The 24,374-nt window shown below is 40.3% G+C and overlaps 1 protein-coding gene across 2 annotated transcripts in view; it reads right to left on the reverse strand.

The window, feature by feature from the left end:
• Positions 1-1,572: 1,572 nt before the first annotated feature.
• CBFB (core-binding factor subunit beta) overlaps positions 1,573-24,374 on the reverse strand; it is a 69,072-nt gene continuing 46,270 nt past the window's right edge. Inside the window, exons 4-6 of one of the 2 annotated variants that reach the window (XM_007517751.3) lie at positions 22,851-22,967; positions 15,360-15,455; positions 1,573-3,772 (exon numbers count right to left, since the gene is read on the reverse strand). In XM_007517751.3, coding sequence (XP_007517813.1) covers positions 3,704-3,772; positions 15,360-15,455; positions 22,851-22,967 — 282 coding nt within the window. In that variant the 3' untranslated portion in view covers positions 1,573-3,703. Of the gene's footprint in view, positions 3,773-15,328; positions 15,456-22,850; positions 22,968-24,374 lie in introns of both variants that reach the window. The other variant, XM_007517752.3, reaches the window with a different exon arrangement.

The following is a 24,374-nucleotide window of genomic DNA, read 5'->3' on the forward strand; positions in this document are numbered from 1 at the left end:
TTAACCAGCTGTACTACCGCCTGACTCAGTTTTTTTTTTTTAAATATTTATTCCCTTTTGTTGCCCTCTTTTTTTAATTGTTGTATTTATTATTGTTGTTGTTATTGATGTCATTGTTGGGTAGGACAGGGAGAAATGGAGAGAGGAGGGGAAGACAGAAAGGGGGAGAGAAAGACTCCTGCAGACCTGCTTCACTACTTGTGAAGCGACTCCCCTGCAGGTGGGGAGCTGGGGGCTCAAACTGGCATCCTTAGCCGATAGATCCTTGGCACCCTGCACTTAATCTGCTGTGCTACTGCCCAGCTCCCTCCCCGTTTTATTTTTAACATAGTGAGAAATAAGAGACAGAGAGGGGGTTGGGAGGTAGTGCAGTGGGTTAAGTGCACGTGGTGCAAAGAAGCGTAAGGACCGGAAGAAGGATCCCGGTTCGGGAGTCGCTTCACAGGCAGTGAAATAGGTCTGCTGGTGTCTATTTTTATCTCCCCGGCTCTGTCTTCCCCTCCTCTCTCCATTTCTCTCTGTCCTAACAATGATGACATCAGTAACAACAATGATAACTACAACAATTAAAAAAAAAGCAGGGCAACAAAAGGGAAAAAAGGGTTGTCGCTTCACAGGCGGTGAAGCAGGTCTGCAGGTGTCTATCTTTCCCTCCTCCTCTCCATTTCTCTGTCCTGTCCCACAACAACGACATCAATAACAATAATAATAACCACAAAAATGGTAAAACCACCAGGAGCAGTGGATTCGTGGTGCAGGCACCGAGTCCCAGCAATAACCCTGACGGCAAAAAAAAAAAAAAAAAAAAAAGACACAGAGAGAGCAATGCACCACCCATGGGTTCTCTGTTGCTCTTATATGGTTCTGGGGATCAAACCCAGGGCCTCAAATTTGCAAGATAGGTGTCATATGGTAGATTCACCTCCTGGGACCAATTTAAAAAATATCTGTTAGTAGCTGTTGGTGAATGTGTTGGTCAAGCTTGAAGTCGCACCTAAAGTAAAGGGGTTAATGAACAGGGGTGACCACTAGATGCCACTGTTGGTGTTTCTCCCTCTACTCTCCATCAGAGAGCACTGCTCAGCTCTGGTTTACTGTGGTACTGGAGATTTAACATGGGACTTTGGAGACTTAGGCATGAAGGCCTTTTCACATAACCTTTGTTATTGCCCTCATCCACATTTTTAAAAAATAATTTTAATTTATTTATTTTACCTTTTGTTGTCCTTGTTTAACATTGTTGTGGTTATTGATGTCGTTGTTGGACAGCACAGAGAGAAATGGAGAGAGGAAGGGAAGACAGAGGGGGAGAGAAAGACACCTGCAGACCTGCTTCACCGCCTGTGAAGCGACTCCCCTGCAGGTGGGGAGCCGGGGGCTCGAACCAGGACCCTTAAGCCGGTTCTTGCGCTTTGTGCCACGTGCGCTTAACCTGCTGCGCCACCGCCCGACTCCCCATTTTTTGCTTTTTTAAGGCTGGGGGAGGGTTGTGCTTAGAAACAAAATTTTCATATCACAGAAAATGTCAGAACAAAAATTGTTGGATTACGCTAATAACGAGCCAAGACCCTATTTACTACACAGAAGTTTATTGTGAAAGTAAATAAACACACAATATGGCTAATGGTGGCAAAAGCAATCTAGTAGCTTAAGGCAAGTTTTAATGGAGATGAATTTAGAAAAGATGATGCAGTGATGTAGTTTTGTTTAAATAGAAATTATGAGAAAATACCAAATTGCATCAATAACTTAATGAAAATAATTTTCAAATCCTAGAGAAAAAAAGGGCTCATGATCTTAATGCCAGCATTAAGACTAAAGCAACAGTGATGAAGGGGGGAAAAAATCCAGTATTTACAGAGGATGACGACATGAACATTTAATAACATTTGATCTTAGTTACTGATGGACTGGATGCCCTTAGCTAGAAGCAAAAGAGAAAAATGTACCATCACTATGTTATTAAAAACATTTAAGTGCAGAAGGAAAAACCAAGGAGCTCTGTAATAAAGTAACCTTAAAACACCACTGTAAGGACCACTTAAAAGGCTATTCCCTCAGGGGGAATTAGGGCACTGAGTGTGTAAACATGTGAGCTGCACAACACCAAATACCAACCAAATTCATTCATAGTACTTAGTTACATAAGACCAGCATGATCTTTTATGATGTATTATTGTTTATAACAATTTAAACACACTCCTTACCATGCATAACTTCAAATATATAGCATATTTTTATTCTGATACATGATGTTTATGAAGATCTATATACAATGAATCATACTTCCCTCATTAATCAAGTATATATATGTGTGTTTTAAATACAATGACCTTATTTAGACTTCAGTTCATTTTCTGAATTAACCATGTCAGTTTTCAAATTCTTTAAAATAATGCCATTCTATTATGATAAAATACATTTTTTGCAAAAATTCAGAAATGTAGTAACATTTAATGAACATGACCATAAAAAATATTTGTAAGGAGATGCCAAGTGACCTAAAGCACTTTTTTCCAGTATTCTATTATTGAAAAAAAAAAAAAAAAGATGCATTTAATGTGACAGTAAGTCTATTTAAAAATATTCTTATACTAGTTCATAACAGATTCTATTAATTGTCTTTTTGGAAAATACCATATATATAACTGTAATTTTTCTCCAGAATAATTAATGAAAGAAAATGTATCCTCTGCAGATGAACATTTTCCCTAAAATGATCTTTCATCACCCAGCATTAATTTTTACAAAAAAGCATGCCTTATAAAATACACATAAAAGCAGCTATCTTAAACGTGATTTTAATACAATATTACCTTTGTAGCTGATTCATCACTGTCTCCAGTTTAACATGCTGTTACATATACGAAGAAGCTCCAGTATCCCTTTTCTGACTGACTTTAAAAAAAAAAAAAAATCCCTGAATAAAACAGAAGCCAGCCTGTGACTTCTTTAGGCATTTCAGTAGAATATTATTATCTATGAAGAATATCTCCATACAAACTAATGATTATAGAACAGAATATGAAATGAATTTGGGGCAGATTAGAGTTAATACCAATTAAATTTTTTATCTTTAAAAGGGAAAGGAAAAAAAAGCTGATTATCAACATTTAAAGGATACTGCAACTTGAACTGTAAACTTTGACTTAAAAGGCTGTTGCAGACAGTTTTATGCTACTAGGTTTTTAACTTGTAAATAATGCAAACATATCAGCAGCTTTAAAATGCCATAGATTATAAAAACACAAAGGAAATGGCAGAGACAAAACAAAACAATCTATAACGAAGCTATATAATCAACACACCTAAAATTAAAAAAAAAAAAAAAGAAGCAACTGATTGGGAAAAAAACCTGATGAAAATTTTGTTTTTAAATGTTGTGAACTTTTAAATTAAAATGGAGTAAAGAACTTTACAAGTAGATTGTTTTAACTCACTAAAATAATGCCAACAAGATAAGCTTGCATAGAAAAAAAAAATCAAATTATTACTGGCTACATGCAGACAGAATTAGAAATGCAGGTATTATAATTTAGTGCAAAACCATGGCAGTCTGTGATGTCTTGTTACTGCCTTAGGTTGAGAATTAGACCAAAGTACCTCCAGTTATCACAGTTTCTGGTCTTTTTCATCAATTATTTCTGCTGACTAGAAACATGGATGTTCAACGTAAAGATGTGTGGCACGTCTACTGTGCTAGTTAACGAAGTTTGAGGTCATCACCACCACCTAAATTGGAACCAGGACTAGGGTCTTGTTGTCTTCTTGCCTGCAATGACAAAAATCGCAACTGCAAGTCAAAATGTGTTTTGAAAATCAAAAGTGCTAGATAAATAAAACAAGACACAGTAAAAAAAATTTCAAGTGAAAACTAAGCTCTACATGTAAGAAAAAAATAGCAATTAAAATCTTATAATTTAAAAAATATATTCCTTAAAAGCTGAGTTAAAATTTCACCACATTCAAAAGAACATTATCAAAATATGTATCACATATATAAAAGAAGTATATAGTTCTAGCTTATAGCAGTGAGACAAGAGGGTTTAGCTTAAACACATTAATGGTAAAGCAAATATTAACACGTAACACTGAGCACAAGTATTTGTTGGGTACTATTCTAAGTACAATTTTCAGGTACAAAATAATTTGCTGTACTACCCTACAACACAGGCTTATCTACACAGGCTTATATATTTTACAAATAAAAATTCAGAATGCATATGAATGAAGTATTGCTTCAAAAACATAGAGATGTAAAATTTGAGTCCTTATTGACGTATACAACCCTAGTTTTTTTTCTTTTCTTTTTTTTAACCAGAGCACTGCTCAATTCAGGCTTGTAGTATTATGGGAGATTGAACTTGGGTCTTTGTAACTTCAGGCATGAGATTCTGCATAATCTTTATGCTATCTGTCCCACACTCCTTAGGTATCTTTATTAACAACATTAATAACTGTGAGGCTTGACAATTATAAATATGAAGGACTTGAAGGTTTTATTTTTATTATTACTACTTTTTAAAAAACTTTTCTTTTTAAAAAATATTTATTTATTCCCTTTTGTTGTCTTTGCTGTTGTTACTGATGTCGTCGTTGTTGAATAGGACAGAGAGAAATGGAGAGAGGAGGGGAAGACAGAGAGGAGGAGAGAAAGACAGACACCTATAGACCTGCTTCACCGCCTGTGAAGTGACTCCCCTGCAGGTGGGGACCTGGGGGCTCAACCCAGGATCCTTACGCTGCTCCTTGGGCTTTGTGTCATGTGCGCTTAACCCACTGCACTACCGCCTGACTCCCTATTATACTTTCTTTAGTGGGCATGTGTCTTTTTGTTTTTTGCCTCCAGGGTTATTGCTGGGGCTTGGTGCCTGCACTACGAATCCTTTACTCCTACCAAGAGGCTATTTTTTCTGTTGTTCATCATTGTTGTTGTTATTACTATTGTTGTTACTGCTTGTTGTTGTTGTTGGATAGGACAGAGAGAAATCAAGAGAGGAGGGGAAGGCATGGGTAGAGAAAGACACCTGTAGACCTGCTTCACCAACTGTGAAGCGACTCCCCTGCTGGTGGGGAGTTTGGGGCTTGAACCGGGATCCTTATGCCGGTCCTTGCACTTTGCGCCATGTGCGTGTAGCCCACATGGTACATGGTACTGCCTGGTCCCCTACTTTATTATTTAATTATTATTATTATTTTTTGTCATCTTTATTTATTGGATAGACACAGCCAGAAATCTAGAGGGGTGGGGGAGGTAGACAGGGAGACAGAGAGATACCTGCAGCCCTGCTTCACTACTCATAAAGCTTTCCCCCAGCAGGTGGGGACTGGGGCCTCAAATCAGGCACTCAACCAGGTGTGCCACCATCTGGCCCCTTTAATTATTTAATTTTTAAAATTTATTTTACAGGGCATTTCATTTATAGTGAACCTGGGGGATCAGAGCCTCAGGCAGGAAAGTCTAGTATTTTTATTCTGCTGACAGAGAGGCAGAGAGAGGATGAAAGAGAACACAGCACTAAAGCATCCTTAAATACAACAGGGGCTTGCTTCAAACCTGGGCTACACAAATAACAAGGCTGTACACATTAACCAAATGAGCTATTTTGCCGGCCTCCTATTATTTTCATTTACTTACTTTTGCAACCAGGATTATTACTGGATTTGATGTCTGCATGACTACACTGTTCTAGGGGACCTTTTTTCCCCTCCTCCCTCTACACGGACACACAGAGAGGGCGATAGTAACAGAGAGGACAGACACTGCAGCACCACTTATGAAGCTTTCCCTCACAGGCGTTCCTATGTAGTAGCTTGGGGCCTGAACCAGGGTCCTTGCAGATAGTAATGTGTACCATTCTACTGGGTAAAGCCAATGGCTGCTCCCCTTTTTAATTTTATTATTATTATTATTATTATAGAATAGAGACACAGAGAAGTTGAGAGGGCAGAGGGAGAGAGTCAAGAGACACCTGGAGCCCTGCTTCACCATGTGTGAAGCTTTCCCCCTGCAGATGGGGACCAGGGACTTAAACCTGGGTCCTTGTACACTGTAATGTGTGCACTTAACTAGGTGCACCACCACCTGGCTCTGACTTAAAAAATTTTTTAAAATTTATTTTCCTTTTTGTTGCCCCTTTTATTTAATTGTTGTAGTTATTGCTGTTGTTATTGATGTCGTTATTAGATAGGACAGAGAGAAATGGAGAGAGGAGGGGAAGACAGAGAGGGGGAGAGAAAGATAAACACCTGCAGACCTGCTCCACCGCTTGTGAAGTGACTCCCCTGCAGGTGGGGAGCTGGGGGATTGAACCGGGATCCTTACACCAGTCCTTGTGCTTTGCGCCACCTGCACTTAACCCGCTGTGCTACCGCCTGACTCCCAAAAAGAACAAATTATTAAAAAGACTTTTCAAATGTTAAAATATACACATCCTGAAGATAAGTTTTTACAAACTAAAACAAGGTTAAAAATTTTACATTAAAAAATTTACATTAGTAAAATGTTCTTTTTTTATATGAGTATTGGTAAAGTTAAGTGACTTGAAAACTGAAGTCTGGGAATTTAAAATAGAGTTTGGTTTCCCACCCTTAGACCACACAGAATTGAAGGCTCCAAAAACATACAAACACAAATACAAAAACCACATAAAGCCTTTTGCCTGCTTTTATTTCCAAATAGTTTCCACATAAAACTATCCTATGATCTGCTGAACTGTATTAAAACTGCCTATAGTAGTATAAGCACTAACTATGCATCCCCTAACACTAAAGACAATTTATTAGTGCTTTATAGCTGAACAAATATGAAAATACTTTTTTAGATAATGACAGAAAAAATATTTTCCAACTTGTCACCTTGCAGCATCAAAAGTAAAAAAATAAAATAAAATAAAATAAAATGCCATAATACAGCTTTTAGCTTAAGGGGTCAATCAAGGGGGTCATTGGTGGCACACCTGGTTGCGTGTACACGTTAGCAGGCACAAGGACCTAGGTTCAAGGCCCTGTTCCCCACCTGCAGCAGGGGAGGGGTGAGGAGGGGGACGCCTCAGGAGCTGTGAAGCAGGTCTGCAGAGGACTCTCTTTTTCTCTATCTCTCCCCTCCCCTCCCCTCTCAATTTTTCTTTGTTCTATAAAATAAAAATGGTGGATTTGCAGTGTTGGCACTGAGTGTCAGTGATAACCCTGGTGAACCCCAATCCCCCCAAAAAATCAAGTTAAAAAAGACCTTTCCAATTTATCTATGGTCAGTATTAGGTCTGTTCCTTACAAACTTATACTGTCACTAAAATCACAAGTTAAAGCATTTGAATTATTATTTTAATATTTATTCATTTTCCCTTTTTGTTGTCCTTGTTTTATTATTGTAGTTGTTGTTATTGATGTCTTCGTTGTTGGGTAGGACAGAGAGAAATGGAGAGAGGAAGGGAAGACAGAGGGGGAGAGAAAGATAGACACCTGCAGACCTGCTTCACTGCCTGTGAAGCAACTCCCCTACAGGTGGGGAGCCGGGGGCTCAAACTGGGATCCTTACGTAGGTCCTTGTACTTTGCGCCGTGTAATTAACCCACTGCGCAACCTCACGACCCCCCGTTTTTTTTGTTTTTTTAATAAATTTATATTGTTGCCCTTGTTTTATTGTTGTAATTACTATTGATGTCATTGTTGTTGGATAGGACAGAATGAAATGGAGAGAGGAGGGGAAGACAGAGAGGGCGAGAGAAAGACAGACACCTGTAGACGTGCTTTACCACCTGTGAAGTGACTTCCCTACAGGTGGGGAGCCAGGGGGCTCAAATTGGGATCCTTACTCCAGTCCTTGCGCTTTGTGCCACGTGCGCTTAACCTGCTGTGCTACCGCCCGACTCCCAAACTGTAATCTTGCAACATATTAACAATAACAAAGCCAGAGCTGAGCAGTACTAAAAATGAAAAAAAATGTCAGAAATACCTTTTGGATTTTTTAAATCATCTTTTTTTTATTTATTGGAAACAGCCAGAAATTGGGAGGGAAAGGGGAGATAGAGAGATACCTGCAGTACTGCTTCACCACTCATAAAGCTTTCCCCCTGCAGGTGGGGACCAGGGGCTTGAACCCAGGTACTTTATTTTATTTTAATTAATTAATTTTCCCTTTTGTTGCCCTTGTTGTTTTTTATTGTTGTTGTGATTGATGTCTTTGTTGGACTGAACAGAGAGAAATGGAGAGAGGAGGGGAAAAAAGAGAGGGGGAGAGAAAGATAGACACCTGCAGACCAGTTGCTTCACCACTCCCCTGCAGGTGGGGAGCCGGGGGCTCAAACCGGGATCCTTACGTTGGTCCTTGTGTTTTGCGCCATGTGCACTTAACCCACTGCGCTACCGCCTGACTCCCGAACCCAGGTTCTTGTGCATTGTAGCACGTGCTTAACCAGGTGTGTCACCATCCTGCCCCTGACTTTTTGTTTTTTTTTAAATACTTATTTAAAAAAAATTTATTTATTTCCTTTTGTTGCCCTTGTTGTTTTACTGTTGTAGTTACTATTATTGTTGTTGTTGTTGGATACGACAGAGAAATGGAGAGAGGAGGGGAAGACAGAGTGGGGGAGAGAAAGACACCTGCAGATCTGTTTCACCGCCTGTGAAGCGACTCCCCTGCAGGTGGGGAGGTGATAGCTCGAGCTCGAATCAGGAGCCTTCCATTGGTCCTTGCACTTTGCGCCACCTGCGCTTAACCAGCTGCGCTACCGCCCGACTCACTAAATATTTATTTATATTTATTTTTTAAGTTTTTAAAAATATTTATTTATTTTCCTTTTTGTTGCCCTTGTTTTTTATTGTTGTAGTTATTGTTGTTCTTGATGTCATTGCTGTTGGATAGGACAGAGAGAAATGGAGAGAGGAGGGAAAGACAGAGAGGGGAGAAAAAGAGACACCTACAGACCTGCTTCACCGCTAGTGAAGACTCCCCTGCAGGTGGGGATCCGGGGGCTCGAACTGGGATCCTTACGCCGGTCCTTGTGCTTTGCGCCACATGCGCTTAGCCCGCTGTGCCACCGCCCGACTCCCAAATATTAAAAAAAATATTTTATTTGTTTATTAATGAAAAAGATAGGAGGAGAGAGAGAAAGAACCAGACATCACTCTGGTACATGTGTTGCCGGGGACTGAACTCAGGACCTCATGCTTGAGAGTCCAATGCTTTATCCACTGCGCCACCTCCCGGACCACCCAAATATTTACTTTTTAATGAACGGGATATAGAGGTGGAGGGGGGGGAGAGAAGAACAGGATAGCAGACATCTCTTTGGTACATGTGCTGCTGGGGATTGAACTCAGGACCTCATGCTTGAGAGACCAAGGCTTTATCCACTGTGCCACATCCCAGACTACTTGGCTTTTTTTTAAAGAGAGAGAGACAAAGATACATATCACAGAATAGAAGCTTCCTTCAATGTGGTGGGGTGCCGGGCTTGAACCTGGGTCACATAAGGCAATACAGTGCACTAAGTGAGCTATTTTGCTGGCCTTTCTATCTTGTACTACTGATTATAGAAGAGTGCAAAAAACGTAGATAAATAACAACAAACTTTCACTAAGTGAATTCAGCATGTAATAATTACCCAGGTCAAGAAATGTAATATTACCAAATCTTGGAATATTCTTGTGTCCTATTTCAATCACTACTCCTAGGTAGCTGCTATCTCAACCTCCTTTATTGCTGACAGACAAACAACACCAGAACCTGGTATGTGTAACAAAATACTATTTTTGACCTTTTAAAAAAATATTTATTTCCCCCTTTGTTGCCTTTTGTTTTATTGTTGTAGTTATTACTGTTGTTCTTGATGTCATCGTTGTTGGATAGGACAGAGAGAAATGGAGAGAGAAGGGGAGATAGAGAGGGGAAGAGAAAGACACCTGCAGACCTACTTTACTAACTGTGAAGCAACTCCCCTGCAGGTGGGGAGCCGGGGGCTTGAACCGGGATCCTTACGCTGGTCCTTGCGCTTTGCACCATGTGTACTGTGCTACCCCCCGACTCCCTATTTTTGACTTTCACAGTTTATCCTGAAGACATGCTTGTCTTTAGTTATTATTTTATTTTTTGCCTCCAGGGTTATTGCTGGGGCTCAGAGTCTGCACTACAAATCCATTGCTCCTGGAGGCCATTCCCCCCCCCCCCATTTTGTTGCACTTGTTGTATTTATTGTTATTTTTGTCATTGCTATTGTTGGATGAGACAGAAATTGAGAGAGGAGGGGAAGACAGAGAGGGGGAAGAGAAAGATACCTGAAGACCTGCTTCATCGCTTAAGAAGCAATCCCCCGACCCCCGCAGGTGGGGAGCCAGGGCTCGAACCAGGATCCTTAAGCTGGTCCTTGCACTTTGCACCATGTGCACTTAATCCGTTGCGCTATCGCCCTGCCCTGTCTTTACTTATTTATTACCACTCCAGAAGCACTGTGAGGCAAGATACATAGAAATGGGATGGAACCAGGAGATGGCTCATTTAGTAGACTGTACAGTTATCATATTTAAGGATATGGGCTTGAGTTCCTAGCCACCACATGGGAGCACCATACCCAAAGGGAAGCTTCATAAATGGTGTCTCTCCTTCACCCTCTAATTGAAAAATGTCACCTAGGAGTAGTGGAATCATGTAGGCATGAAGTTCCTGGGAAACCTTGGTGACATCTCCCCACTCAACAAGAAATGGAGGTGAAGAAAGTAAGTTCTATTCTAGGTGTCAAAGATAGCTAGGCAGCAGTCCAGGAGGTTGAGTGAGTCAATCAGTTTTTTCTCAGACTTTGTTTCCTCAACTATAATAAGAATGTTGGAATATAACATGTAAAGCCTCTTGTATATGCTTGAATTATAGGAGAAACCACACACACACACACACATACACACACACACTATATATATATCTTTAGAAAAAAGGAGGCAAACTCTAAGAAAATAAGATGACTTTAGAAATTTGTTATGTTTAAAGGAAAGCAGAAGGAGCCGGCGGTGATGCAGCGGGTTAAGCGCATATGGTGCCAAGTACAACAGCTGGTCTAAGAATCCCATTTTGGGAGTCAGGCAGTAGCGCAGTGGGTTAAGTACACATGGCGCAAAGTGCAAGGACCAGTGTAAGGTTCCTGGTTTGAGCCCCCGGCTCCCCACCTGCAGGGGCCGCTTCACAAGCGGTGAAGCAGGTCTGTAGGTGTCTATCTTTCTCTCCCCTCTCTGTCTTCCCCTCCTCTCTCCATTTCTCTGTCCTATCCAACAATGACAACATCAATAACAATAATAACTACAACAATGAAACATCAAGGGCAACAAAAGGGAATTAAAAAAAAATAATCCCATTTGAAGTACCTGATCCCCACCTGCAGGAGGGTTGCTTCACAAGTGGTGAAGCAGGTCTGCAGGTGTCTTTCTCTCCCCGTCTTCCCCATCTCTCTTGATTTCTCTCCATCCTATCCAACGACAGCAACAGCAATAATAACAATAGTAAACAACAAGGGAAACAAAAGGAAAAGAAAGACTCCAGGAGCAGTGGATTCGTAGTGCAGTGATAACCCAGGAGGCCCCCCCCCCAAAAAGCAGAGAATAGATATGCATACCCAAAACTCCTATAAGTGACTGGTAGTACAAGCTCTGAAGTCAGATTCTAACCCAATTTTAAGATGAAATTTCTGTACAAGACCTGATGTTTTAGATTACTGCCATAAGGGACTAAAGAATCTTGAATCATTGATGAAAATCTAACCATTTTCTCTATGCCCTAGGTCAGAATGTAGGGAAAGTGCCTTGACATACTTTAGAGAACTAAAAGGATGTTCTTGTTAGTCATCTAATTCAATTAACTGGAATCAGCACAATGGTAGAGCTTTTAGTGCTAAAGAAGTACTTTAGAGCTATTATTTATTGTAGGCATACACACACCGAGCACCACACTAAGTGCTTATAACCATTTCCCCATTTAATTCTCACAACAATTTCTATGAGAAACAGGATGAAGAAAGACTAACAACTGATGGAGCAAGAATCTCAGCTACGGCTGAAAGAAAGTCTATACTCTCAAATCATAAAACTGACTGGAAATTATCCACCTAGGCCAACAAATGATCAATATTAGAAAGTCTATCAATAGATTATATTTTTGCTTGTCTTCAAATTTAAACATAAGTATAAACCAACACTGCTTTTTAATTATTTTATTTTTATCAGAGCACTGTTCAGCTCTGGCTTATGGTGGTGCAGGGGATTGAGCCTGGGACTTTGGAGCCTCAGGCATGAGAGTCCCTTTGTTCAGTCCCTTTTTCTTTGGATAAAATGTGAAAGAAAGAGAAAGAAAGATGAAGAGAAAGAAGAGGAGACATTTGCAACACTGCTCATGAAATCTCCCACTCTAGGTGGGGATCGACCAGTGGCTTGAACCCAGATCCTTGTGTAAAGTGTGTATTCTACCTGGCACATCACTGTTGCCTGAGCCCACAAACTGAAAATTTCAAACTTTTAGAAATTATCTTAGAACTTTATTTATAAGAACTTCATGAGTAATTGTTTGCTGCCAAATAGCTATTCTTAAAATAATATGGCCAGGGGAGTCGGGTGGTAGCACAGTGGGTTAAGTGCACGTGGTGCAAAGCACAAGAACCAGCGTAAGGATCCCAGTTTGAGCTCCCCGGCTCCCCACCTACAGGGGCGTCGCTTCACAAGTGGTGAAGCAGGTCTGCAGGTGTCTTTCTCTCCCTCTCTGTCTTCCCCTCCTCTCTCCATTTCTCTCTGTCCTATCCAACAACAACAACATCAAAAACAACAATAAAACAGCAAGGGCAACAAAAGGGAAAAATATATATTTAAAAACAAACAAACAAAAATAATATGGCCAAAGATATGTAGTCTTTTTTTTTTTTGTCTTTTGAGAGGACAGAGAAAAATTGAGAGGGGAAGAGGAGGCAGGGAAAGAGAAAGAGAGACCCTTGCAGCTTTGCTTCACCATTCATGAAGCTTTCCCTCTGCAGGTGGGGACCAGGAGGAGGTTGAGCCTGGGTCCTTACACATGGTAACATGTGAATTCAACTAGGTGTATCACCAGTAGCCCCACTCTTTTTTTCTTTTAAAAATATTCTATTTATTAATTAGAGAGACAGGGGAAACAGATAAAGGGAACCAGATTATCACTCTGGTACACACACACTGCTAGGGACTGAACTCAGGACTTCATGTTTTAGAATCTAACACTTCAGCCACTGTGCCACTTCCCGAACCATAAGTTGTATACCTTCTCTAAAATAATTTTTCCATTCAAAGTTATATTAGCTTGCTCCAGACTGATCAGTCACTGTGACAAGCATAATCTCTCAATTTTTCCTCAAGACTGAGATTGCTAAAGGATAGAAAGCACACAATTTCACCTATATTCCCAGTTCCTAATGCAGAATCCAGCACATTAAATATGGGGCTTAAATATTACTTAACAATTTACTGAATTACTTAATGTAAGGAATTAGTATATGCATATATGTATAATTAAAATCACTAATTCAGTTGAAATCTCATCAATTACATAAACAATATAATTCAGATCTTGCTGTCTAGTTCTAACCCACTCTTGTTTATATCAAATAAACCTTTAGTGACAAAATAACACATAATAAAACCACCTTAACTATCTTTAAGTGCACAGTTCAGTGGCATTAAGCACATTCACACTGTTGTACAAGCAATTTCCAGCACTCTTTTAATGTCTTGAATTATTCTATTTAACTGATACATTTTAATTCCATTTACTTTATCAAATATGAATGCATGCTAACTGTTTCTATGTTAGAGTATACTACATAATTTAGCTTTCTAAACAATTTATGTATTTTAAATATTATTTTTTAAAAAATTTATTTACTTATTAGATAGAGACAGAGAGAAACTGAGAGGGGAGGGGAAGATAGAGAGAGGGAAAGAGGGGGCTGGGCAGTAGTGCACTGGGTTAAGTGCACACCAGTGGCCCGAAGTGCAAGGACTGGCATAAGGATCCTGGTTCAAGCCCTTGGCTCCCCGCCTGCAGGGTGGTTGCTTCACAAGTAGTGAAGCAGGTCTGCAGGTTATCTGTCTGTCTTTTTCTCCCCCTCCTCTCTCAATTTCTCGGTGCCTATACAGCAACAACAGCAATGACAATAATAACAAGGGCAACAAAATGGAAAAAGGACTCCAGGAGCAGTGGATTCATAGTGGAGACACTGAGCCTCAGTGATAACCCTGGAGGAAAAAAAAAGGGGGGGGGAAGAGACAGAGACACCTGCAGCCCTCCTTCACCACTCATCAAATTTTCCCTTGCAGGTAGGGACCAGGGGGCTTGACCCTGGATCCTTTTTCACTGTAATATGTGCTTAACCAGGTGTGCTACTGCCTGGCCTTTAAATAATAATTTTTTTAAACTTAAGTCTGCTCCAAATGAGGTACAATTTTATGTAGGAAAAAACCCTTAAAATCCATGTCAATTAAAAGTCGTATCAAGGGCCTGAGGAACAACATAATGGTAATGCAAAAAGACTTTAGTGCTGGCGTTGGGTGGTGGCACACCTGGTTGGGCGCGCACACTACAAAAGTGCAAGGAGCAGGGTTCATGCCCCTGATCCCCACTTGCAGGGGGAATGCTTTGCGAGTGGTAAAGCAATGCTGCAGATGTCTGTCTCTCTCCCTCCCCACCCCCCTCTCTTATTTTTAAAAGATTTTATTTATTAATGAGAAAGTAGGAGGAGAGAAAGAATCAGATTCTGGTACATGTGCTGCCAGGGACTGAACTCAGGACCTCACACTTGAGAGTCCAACGCTTTATCCACTGCACCACCTCCCGGACCATTACCTCTCCCTATCACCCCCTTCCTCTTGATTTCTGGCTGTCTCTGTCAAGTAAGTAAGATCTTTAAAAACAAAACAAAACAAAAAACCCCACAAACACCCATGAAAAAAGAGAAAATAGACGACTAATAAATAAATACACTATATAAAATCAACACAAATAGTTACAGAAAACCAGAAAGCAGTATTATTTCCAAGGTGTCTTAAAAAATAGGTATTCTAAAATAATTAACGATAAAAGAGGCATGGTATTTAGACAGCTTAATTAAAAGAAAATATTACTTGTTATAGTAAATAACCTTATGAGAACTAATCAACAAGGACACAAAATTGTAAAGTTAATGGCAGTTTTTTTTTCATATCAACCACACTTAACAGAGTGTAACTTGTAAGAAATGATTTTAAAATTACTTAAAAAAATCAAACTATTTTAAAACATTTCACACAAACATCACAAACAGAGCCTGAGAGTTTGGGGGAAAGTACTAACCAGTTACTGCCAGCAGCTGTGAAACTCTCACCTCCATTTCCTCCCGATGAGACCTGTCTCTGTCTTCAAATTCACGAGTTCTTCTCCGAGCCTCTTCAAAGGCTTGTTGTGCTAATGCATCCTCCTGCTGTCAAAGATTACATGAAATATTTTCATTTTAATTTAGAATAAAATATTAAATTTGGGGATATATTTTTTTCAAAGTAATGAACAGCAGAAACTTCTCAAAATATCAAAAATCAAATACAAATCAATATAAGAACTTTTTTTTTTTTTTTTTTTTGCAACTAGGATTATTGCTTAGGCTTGGTGCCTACACAGCTCCACCCTTCCTGTGGCTTTATTTATTTTTGATATAGAGGGTGAAAGAAGAGATGGAGGGAAGGGGGAGTAGAATACAACTGCCTGACTCCTGTTTCAACCTCCCTTTCCAGGGTACCTGCTGATAAAAACTATACAGACCATCCACAAAATATACTAAATAGATACTGACAGACAGTTCTGTCTTGTCTCAGGTCATAGTAAGAGAGGCTTTCAACAGTCCAGTATCCTCCAGCTATTTCTTATACTAGTCTGTTATTCCATGGTCTATACCACAAACTGCACAAAGTAGGTGAGCTCATATAAAACACACATATTCTGATCATTCTTGCTATAGTGGTTTTGTCACTGTTGCCTAAATCTACCACACTTCAGTTTATAGTCTGGTAATACTTACCTTTCTGCAGCAATGAATTAAAAAAAAATGGAAGTGGATATTTAATGGAAAATGAATAATCAAATTCATTTCCAAAAAAGTTGTTGATGAATATGTAATTTGCACATTGACTAGTCAATATTCTCTGTGGAGACCAGAATGAAGTCACTGATCACAAAAAACTACAGAGGAAATAGATCTGCTGAAAAAGCATCAACATATACTTCAAAGACGACAATTTAACATTTGCTGCTGCAAATGATACATTCTATCAATCTGTAGAATATAAATTTTCATTTAACTGTTCTAAATTAATTTCACTCATATTCTCACGCACAGACAAAAAGCAAAGGCGTTTATGTATGTTGGCTTCATTGACAAAAAAAAAACTCTTGCAAACAGCTTAAGAACAATATATCTTATCAGTAGTGTATTTAAAATTTGCAAATTTCTTTTTTAAATTATGTTTATTTATTTTGCATTGAGACAGAGAGACACCTGCATCACTTTCCAACATTTGTGAAGCTCCCCCCCTACAGTTGGGGACTGGACTTGAATCCGGGTCCTTGTGCACTGTTATGTGCGCACTCAACTAGTTGTACCAAATAAAAATATTTTTATTTAATAAAGTCATTGTTGTGATTTACCTTTAACTTTCTTTTAGTTATCTGAACATACTTGCTTTACAGTCTTTATCACTAAGAACCAATATCTCTGTTTACCCTGTGTTTTTTTTTTAAATATTTTTATAAATATTTATTTACGTGGTCCAGGAGGTGGCACAGTGGTAAAGCTTTGGACTCTCAAGCATGAGGTCCCGAGTTCGATCCCCAGCATCATATGTGCCAGAGTGATGTCTGGTTCTTTCTCTCTCCTATCTTTCTCATAAATAAATAAAATCTTAAAAAAAATATTTATTTACTTATTCTCTTTTGCTGTCCTTTTTTACCGCCTGACTCCCTTTACCCTGTTTCTTTTACTTAACTTTCCTTCCTAAGTATGAGTTACACCTATGTGTCTATTTTCTTGTCTCATAAATTTGTGTTGAAACTCAAGACATCTTAGATAACACACTATAACAACTCTGAATTTGGATCCCTGATTCCAGCTTGTTGCTGACAAAAACTGTCTAATGACCTTCCTGGACTAATTCTGTATAACCCCCCTCAACAGTGTGCAGATTCTGATACCATGGTTTTTTAAGGCTAGTCTTGCTTTATAGGGTGTTGTCTCTAGGTCAGTATAACTTAGTGGTTAGCCAATGACTGGTCAGAGGTTTTGCTTACACACTTCGACTTAGTATGCTTCTGTTCTTTGCCACTGGGATCTGTAAACAGATTGGGGAATACTTTTAAAGTGTGGAAGTTTTTTTCAGTCTATACTGTGTTCAATCACAGACTTAATAGTTTGCATGGTTTCTTTCAGTTCTCACCTGAACAGGCATGGCTGCTGAGGTCAGGGAGTTAACAGGAAGTACCCAGGGGACAGAGACACTACTGCACCACACCAAAACATGTTCCCCTGCCACAAATGTCTCCTATACTATTGGGATACTATTGGGGGAAGAAAATAAACATTGCCTGGGGAAATAGGAATGGTAACAGGTGTGGGTATGGTTTAGAAAGGAAGTGAAGGTGAGGCTTAGGAGTTTATAAGAAATTGGTGTTTCTCTCTCTCTCTGCCCAGGTGGGGCATCAACATTTGAGTATTTGAGTAAATGGCTCTCTTGCTACTTTACTCTTTTTCTCTTTCACTGCCCATGTGTGTACTCCAATATGTGAGTGTTCTCAACTTTTCCAAGTAAAGTTTAAACTCCTGAAAATCACTTTTATCAATTCTTTGTTGAGTTTATGTGTGACAAATCTTTAACCATGTGGTAAACAAACCCACATGTACTCCCCCCAGTAAATGGCCTTGATATACATAGTCTTCTGGAACACTGAAAGGTGTTGGTATCTTCTAATTCTGCTTTTAAAAACCCCTTCTGTTTCATTTGGTTTAAATCCCCCCTGCTTAACACTGCATTCTATTTACATAACCACTGTATTCTATTTACATAACCACTGCCATCTATTTATATAAATCACTTTTACATTTACATAAAGCACCACCTTCCCTCCAGGGCACTGGTGGTTTAGTGGTAGAATTCTCACCTGCTCCACCCCCTCTCCTTGTCACACCCTGATCCTCTCCTTGTCACACCCTGATTTTCACCAGTCACTTTTCTCTCCACCCTCTCTGCGTCACATCCTGTTCACACCCTACTTGGGAAGTATATATAAAGACAACATTGTTCGTTTTAGTTAGTTGTTAGTTTAGTCTAGCTTGGTATAGACTGCGCTGCGTCCTGAATGAATAAAGAGATACTGTGTATAGCTCAACTATGAGTCCCTGGTCGTCTGTTACCCGCCTGTGAAGCCAGCCCGGCGAAAACAACATATGGCGCCCGCACAAGGGACTGACATAAGCCCTGAAACAGAGACCGCCGCCGAAGTGGGACCTAACCCGCTCATCACCCAGTCACCCAGATAAGTAAACTTGGCTACCCATCCACCATGGGTTGCCTTTCTACTTATGAAGAGGTTTGCCAAAGCCTTTACTGTTTCATTATGAGACCGTTTCTCTGTCTCTGGAACATTTTACTCTGAGCCATACTTCGGTTCCCTGACCGGGAACTTTGGTTTCTTATGACCGGGATCATAGAGCTTGGGAGATGCACGGTGATTTCTCCTTGGACTTTCTGGATTCCCTCTCTCATGTTTCCCGAGGAAAAGGACTACATTTTGCTCCAGGCCACAATTTGGTTCTTTATGACAGTGATCATAGACCTTGGGATATGCACGGAGATTTCCACTGGGACTTTCTGGACTTCTTCTCACATGTTTCCCATGGAGAAGGACTACTCTAATTTGAGGAGTGTTCTCCAGTACCCTGGCAGTCCCCAAGAATGGAGACACGTGGTTAGTTCTACTCTCCTGATTGGATTCTATCTTCAATGGGAAGACACTTTTAAAAATGGGTGCCTGAAGCAATCCAGTAGGAACAGTCAGAAGCACCCTAAATGGAATTTCGAGGAGCTTTTTGGACTAGGATGCCCTCCAGGGACTCATACTACATGGTGAGATCTGCATAATCTGGTTCTAGTTGCATTTCGTAAGAGAGTGATTTGAATGACTGAATTTTTGCTTGACATTGACTTAAAAAAAAAATGCTGGACGCAGCCATGATTTCTAGAAACATCCAGAAACAATCCAAAAAATTGTTTTTTCCTCCTTTGATTTATTTTTTTACGTCTCGGCATAAATCTAAAACGTTTAATCCTGAAAACTGTATGAGTTATGGGTGGGGCAGATAGTGGAATGATTATGTTAATTATTCTCATGCCTGAGGCTTCTACCATGATTCTTCTGTTTACCTTTCCACATTTTATTGAGTTTAAACTGTTTCAACAACTTTGAATTCATACTAGAAAGGACTTCCAATTATAATGGAGTTATCAATTATAGTAAACTTTTAATCTGCTACAAGTTTTGTTTGACAAGTAAGTGAATTTCAGTTGTCAAGTCTTCACCTGAAAAAGCATCTACTCAAATAGAATTCCCAGAAATCCATTTGGATCCTGTTCTCTGACATCACCCACAAGATGTAATGACTACAACACACCCCCGAAAACCAATGATGTGACCTGGCACGACCTGAAGAAACAGATTCACAGACTCCAAAGCTCACTCTCTACAGAAAAGCAGAATTCTGGTGGCCGACATTCCCCATCGAGACAGACATGCAGCGTTTCATCCCTTGGCATTTTCTTCCATGGTCATCTACTTTGGACTGACACCTCCATCGGACTTACTGGTACACGCTGCTGTGTTTCGCAAAGACTAACTTCAGCCAATTGCCTTGAGACTTTATAGACCATGTCCCCTCGCCTGCAGGCTCTGTCCCCAGAGGCGGAAAACTCCCCCTCCTTATTAGGTTATGCCCACAGAGGCATGAAGCGCCCCAAGAGGCAAGAGATGTCCCCAGAGGCATGAAGCGCTCCCAGAGGCAAGAAACATTCCCCTTGGCATCACACTGGTTATTGCTGCTCGCCTATTTTGTTTTCCATGTCTTATGCCAGTTCTTTTGAAAATGCCTGTATGATATAGGTTTCTGTTCACCCCTACACTGCTATTCCCCTGACAGAGATGAAGCCTTTTACAGACATTGACCCAGTTATATATGGCCATAAAGTAAGAGATAGATGTTGGGGAATTGTGAAGATGTGGTTGAGCTTGGAAGGGCTTGAGCTTGAGGGGTGTGTCAATCCTGTTAGTCTCTCTCTCCACGGAGAGGTTGAGCAAGGAGGGACAGTAGAACCCCAAAAAGGTGTGCCTCTTATCAGTCTCCCTGCCTCACAAAGTGCCCCGCAATCCCGATACTATGGCCATTAGTTAAAAAGAAAGGGGGAATTGTTGGTATCTTCTAATTCTGCTTTTAAAAACCCCTTCTGTTTCATTTGGTTTAAATCCCCCCTGCTTAACACTGCATTCTATTTACATAACCACTGTATTCTATTTACATAACCACTGCCGTCTATTTACATAAATAACTTTTGCATTTACATAAAGCACCACCTTCCCTCCAGGGCACTGGTGGTTTAGTGGTAGAATTCTCACCTGCTCCACCCCCTCTCCTTGTCACACCCTGATCCTCTCCTTGTCACACCCTGATTTTCACCAGTCACTTTTCTCTCCACCCTCTCTGCGTCACATCCTGTTCACACCCTACTTGGGAAGTATATATAAAGACAACATTGTTCGTTTTAGTTAGTTGTTAGTTTAGTCTAGCTTGGTATAGACTGCGCTGCATCCTGAATGAATAAAGAGATACTGCGTACAGCTCAACCATGAGTCCCTGGTCGTCTGTCTCCCATCAATGAAGCTCAGCCCGACAGAAAGGTAAGTGGGTTCTCCTCTCAGAAGGCTAGAAATGGACCTAACCTATGATCCTGCAATTCCTCTCCTGGGGATATATCCTAAGGAACCCATCACATCCATCTAAAAAGATCTGTGTACACGTATGTTCTTAGCAGCACAATTTGTAATAGCCAAAGCCTGGAAGCAACCCAGGTGTCCAACAACAGATGAGTAGCTGAGCAAGTTGTGGTATATATACACGATGGAATACTATTCAGCTATTAAAAATGGTAATTTCACCATTTTCAGCCCATCTTGGATGGAGCTCGAAAAAATGCTGTGAAATAAGTCAGAAACAGAGGATGAATATGGGATTCTCTCACTCTCAGGCAGAAGTTGAAAAACAAGATCAGAAGAGAAAACACAAGTAGAACCTGAACTGGAATTGGTGGGTGGCAATGGGGGGGTTGGGGGGGGAGAATACAGGTCCAAAAAAAAATGACAGAGGACCTAGTGGGGGTTGTATTGTTATATGGAAAACTGGGAAATGTTATGCATGTACAAACTATTGTATCTACTGTTGAATGTAAAATATTGATTCTCCAATAAAGAAATAAAAAAGGTAAGTGGGTTCTCAGTAGGGTCGAATTTAGCCATTTCTTTCCCTGGATCTCTATTACATTTCTTGTTACTCACTACTCGACCTTTTTTTTTTTTTTTTTTTGCTTCCTGCAACACCACCTTTCCCAGATTATTTGGAGCAGTAACCTCTATTGTTTCCCATACCATGCCCAGGCATGGATTCTTAAATCAGTTTTCTATAAAAGGACAGCAGAGGGAGTTGGGCAGTAGCGCAGAGGGTTAAGCGTACGTGGCACAAAGCACAAGGACTGGCATAAGGATCCCGGTTCGAGTCCCGGCTCCCCACCTGCAGGGCAATCGCTTCACAGGTGGTGAAGCAGGTCTGCAGGTGTCTTTCTCTCCCCTTCTCTGTCTTCCCCTCCTCTCTCAATTTCTCTCTGTCATATCCAACAACAACGACAGCAATAACAAAAATTTAAAAAAGGGCAACAAAAGGGAATAAATAAATATTTGAAGAAAAAAAAAAAAAGACAGCAGAATTGCCAGTTCTCATGGCTTGGTTTGCCTATCTAGGCTAGAGTTTAAGGGACCAGAGAGTAAGGGGACAGGACAGTGGAAGTTTATGACTAAAATGTTATAGACTATTACTTTTCTTATTAAAATTCCACAGCATTGTTTAAATAAATATCTCTCTTTTACATCCTTTGGCGGCTGGGGAGATAGCATAATAATTATGCAAAAAGTCTTCCATACTTGAGGCATCAAAGGTCCCAGGTTCAACCCCAGCACCACTGTAAACCAGAGCTGAATAATGCCCTAGAAAAATTAATGAGTATTTTTTAAATGATTTGTCCAGCAACCCAGGAAGTGGCACAGCAGTAAACTCTAGACTCACAAGTGTGAGGTCCTCAGTTCAGTCCTGGCACCACATAAGCCAGAATGCTGCTCTAGCCAGTCTCTCTTCTTTCACATCTCTGTCTTTCTCTCTCTCAACTTATCTCTTGTGAGGGGGAAAAAAAAAGTCCAATTTAATTACTGCTTTTTGAGGGGGGACAATATGCCTAACCCTCACTCAAGCATTCCAGAAGTGCTGCTCCTACATTTTATTCTGAAACAAAATTTTCCCTTAGTGGTATAATGATCAAAGCCAAGTATTAAACATTTGAATGGATTCTGAAGAGGTCTTCTCACACTGACTAGATAGGAGTAACCCAACAAAAATGTTACAATTACTGAATAAACAGAAGCAGAACTTGAGACTTAGTATCTTCAAGATTATTCACATTTCTTGATCATGACTACTTCCTATACTTACAACACTCAGCAAAGTCTGATGTCACCCTACCTGGGCTCGCTCCTCATCAAACTCCAGGCAGCCCATACCATCCAGTCTCTGGAGATCAATCCAGCCTTTCCAAATAACACAGACACCATTCAGAATCATGGGAGCCTTCAAATATACCTAAAACATAAAAAAAGAAAGAAGGAAAGAAAGGAAGAAAGAAAGAAAAAACCATGAAAATCAATGATAAACCATTAAACACATGAGCAACAAAAGATAAACTAACTTACAAAAGCTGTGGCTTATGTAGGCTGGGAAATAACTCACCCAGTAGAGCAAGTGCCTCACTTTGTGCAGAAACCCAGTGTGATTTCTACCATCACATGGGAGCACCATGACCCCAGAGGAAGTGCCACAGATGGTGGGGGCATAATGCGCTGCCTCTTCCTTTCTCCTTCTAGATAAAAAACAGATGAAAAAGGGGGTCGGGTGGTAGCGCAGCGGGTTGGGTGGTAGCGCAGTGGGTTAAATGCACATGGCGCAAAGCACAAGGACCGATTTAAGGATCCCTGTTCGAGCCCCTGGCTCTCCACCTGCTGGGAAGGGTCACTTCATAAGCGATGAAGCAGGTTTGCAGTTGTCTTATTTTTCTCTCCCCTTCTCTCCATTTCTCTCTGTCCTATCCAACAACATCAATAACAACAACAATAATAACCACAACAATGATAAAACAACCAGGGCAACAAAAGGGAAAAAATAGCCTCCAGGAGCAGTGGATTTGTAGTGCAGGCACCGAATAACAGGAAGAAAAAAAAAAGAATACAGGCCAGCTGGTAGTATACCTGGTGGAGCACACACATTACCATGTGAAAGGAACTGCACCCTTGGTTTCCAAAACCTGAGGGGAGGAAGCTTCATAAGCAGTGAAGCAGTGCTGTAGGCGTGTCTCTATTTATCTCCCTCTCCTGTCTCAATTTCTCTATCAGATAAATAAAATATTAAAAATAAAGAATTATAGCAAAGTATACCATAGTCTGGTTATATTCTATAAATTAGCTAATCTGGCTTACTAGAATTTTCTTTCTTTCTCTCTCTTTTTAAAGATTTTGTTTGTTTACTAATGATAAAGATAGAGGAGAGAAAGAACCCGATGAAAACACTCTGGTACATGTCCTTCCAGGGATCAAACTCAGAACCTTATGCTTGAAGGTCCAATGCTTTATCCACTGAGCCACCACCCAGACCTCCCAGAATCATATATCTAGTCACAGTGCTTCTATGTTATTTATTTATATATTTTTTCCTTTTTGTTGCCCTTGTTTTTTATTATTGTTGTAGTTATTGTTGTTGTTAGTGATGTTGTCATTGTTAGATAGGACAGAGAGAAATGAAGAGAGGAGGGAAAGACAGAAAGGAGGAGAGGGGAGTCGGGCTGTAGCTCAGCAGGTTAAGTGCAGGTGGCACAAAGCACAAGGACCGGCATAAGGATCCCAGTTCGAGCCCTGGCTCCCCACCTGCAGGGGAGTCGCTTCACAGGTGGTGAAGCAGGTCTGCAGGTGTCTATCTTTCTCTCCCTCTGTCTTCCCC

This window comes from Erinaceus europaeus, chromosome 2, assembly GCF_950295315.1.
Source record: "Erinaceus europaeus chromosome 2, mEriEur2.1, whole genome shotgun sequence".
In the NCBI taxonomy this organism is placed as follows: domain Eukaryota; kingdom Metazoa; phylum Chordata; class Mammalia; order Eulipotyphla; family Erinaceidae; genus Erinaceus; species Erinaceus europaeus.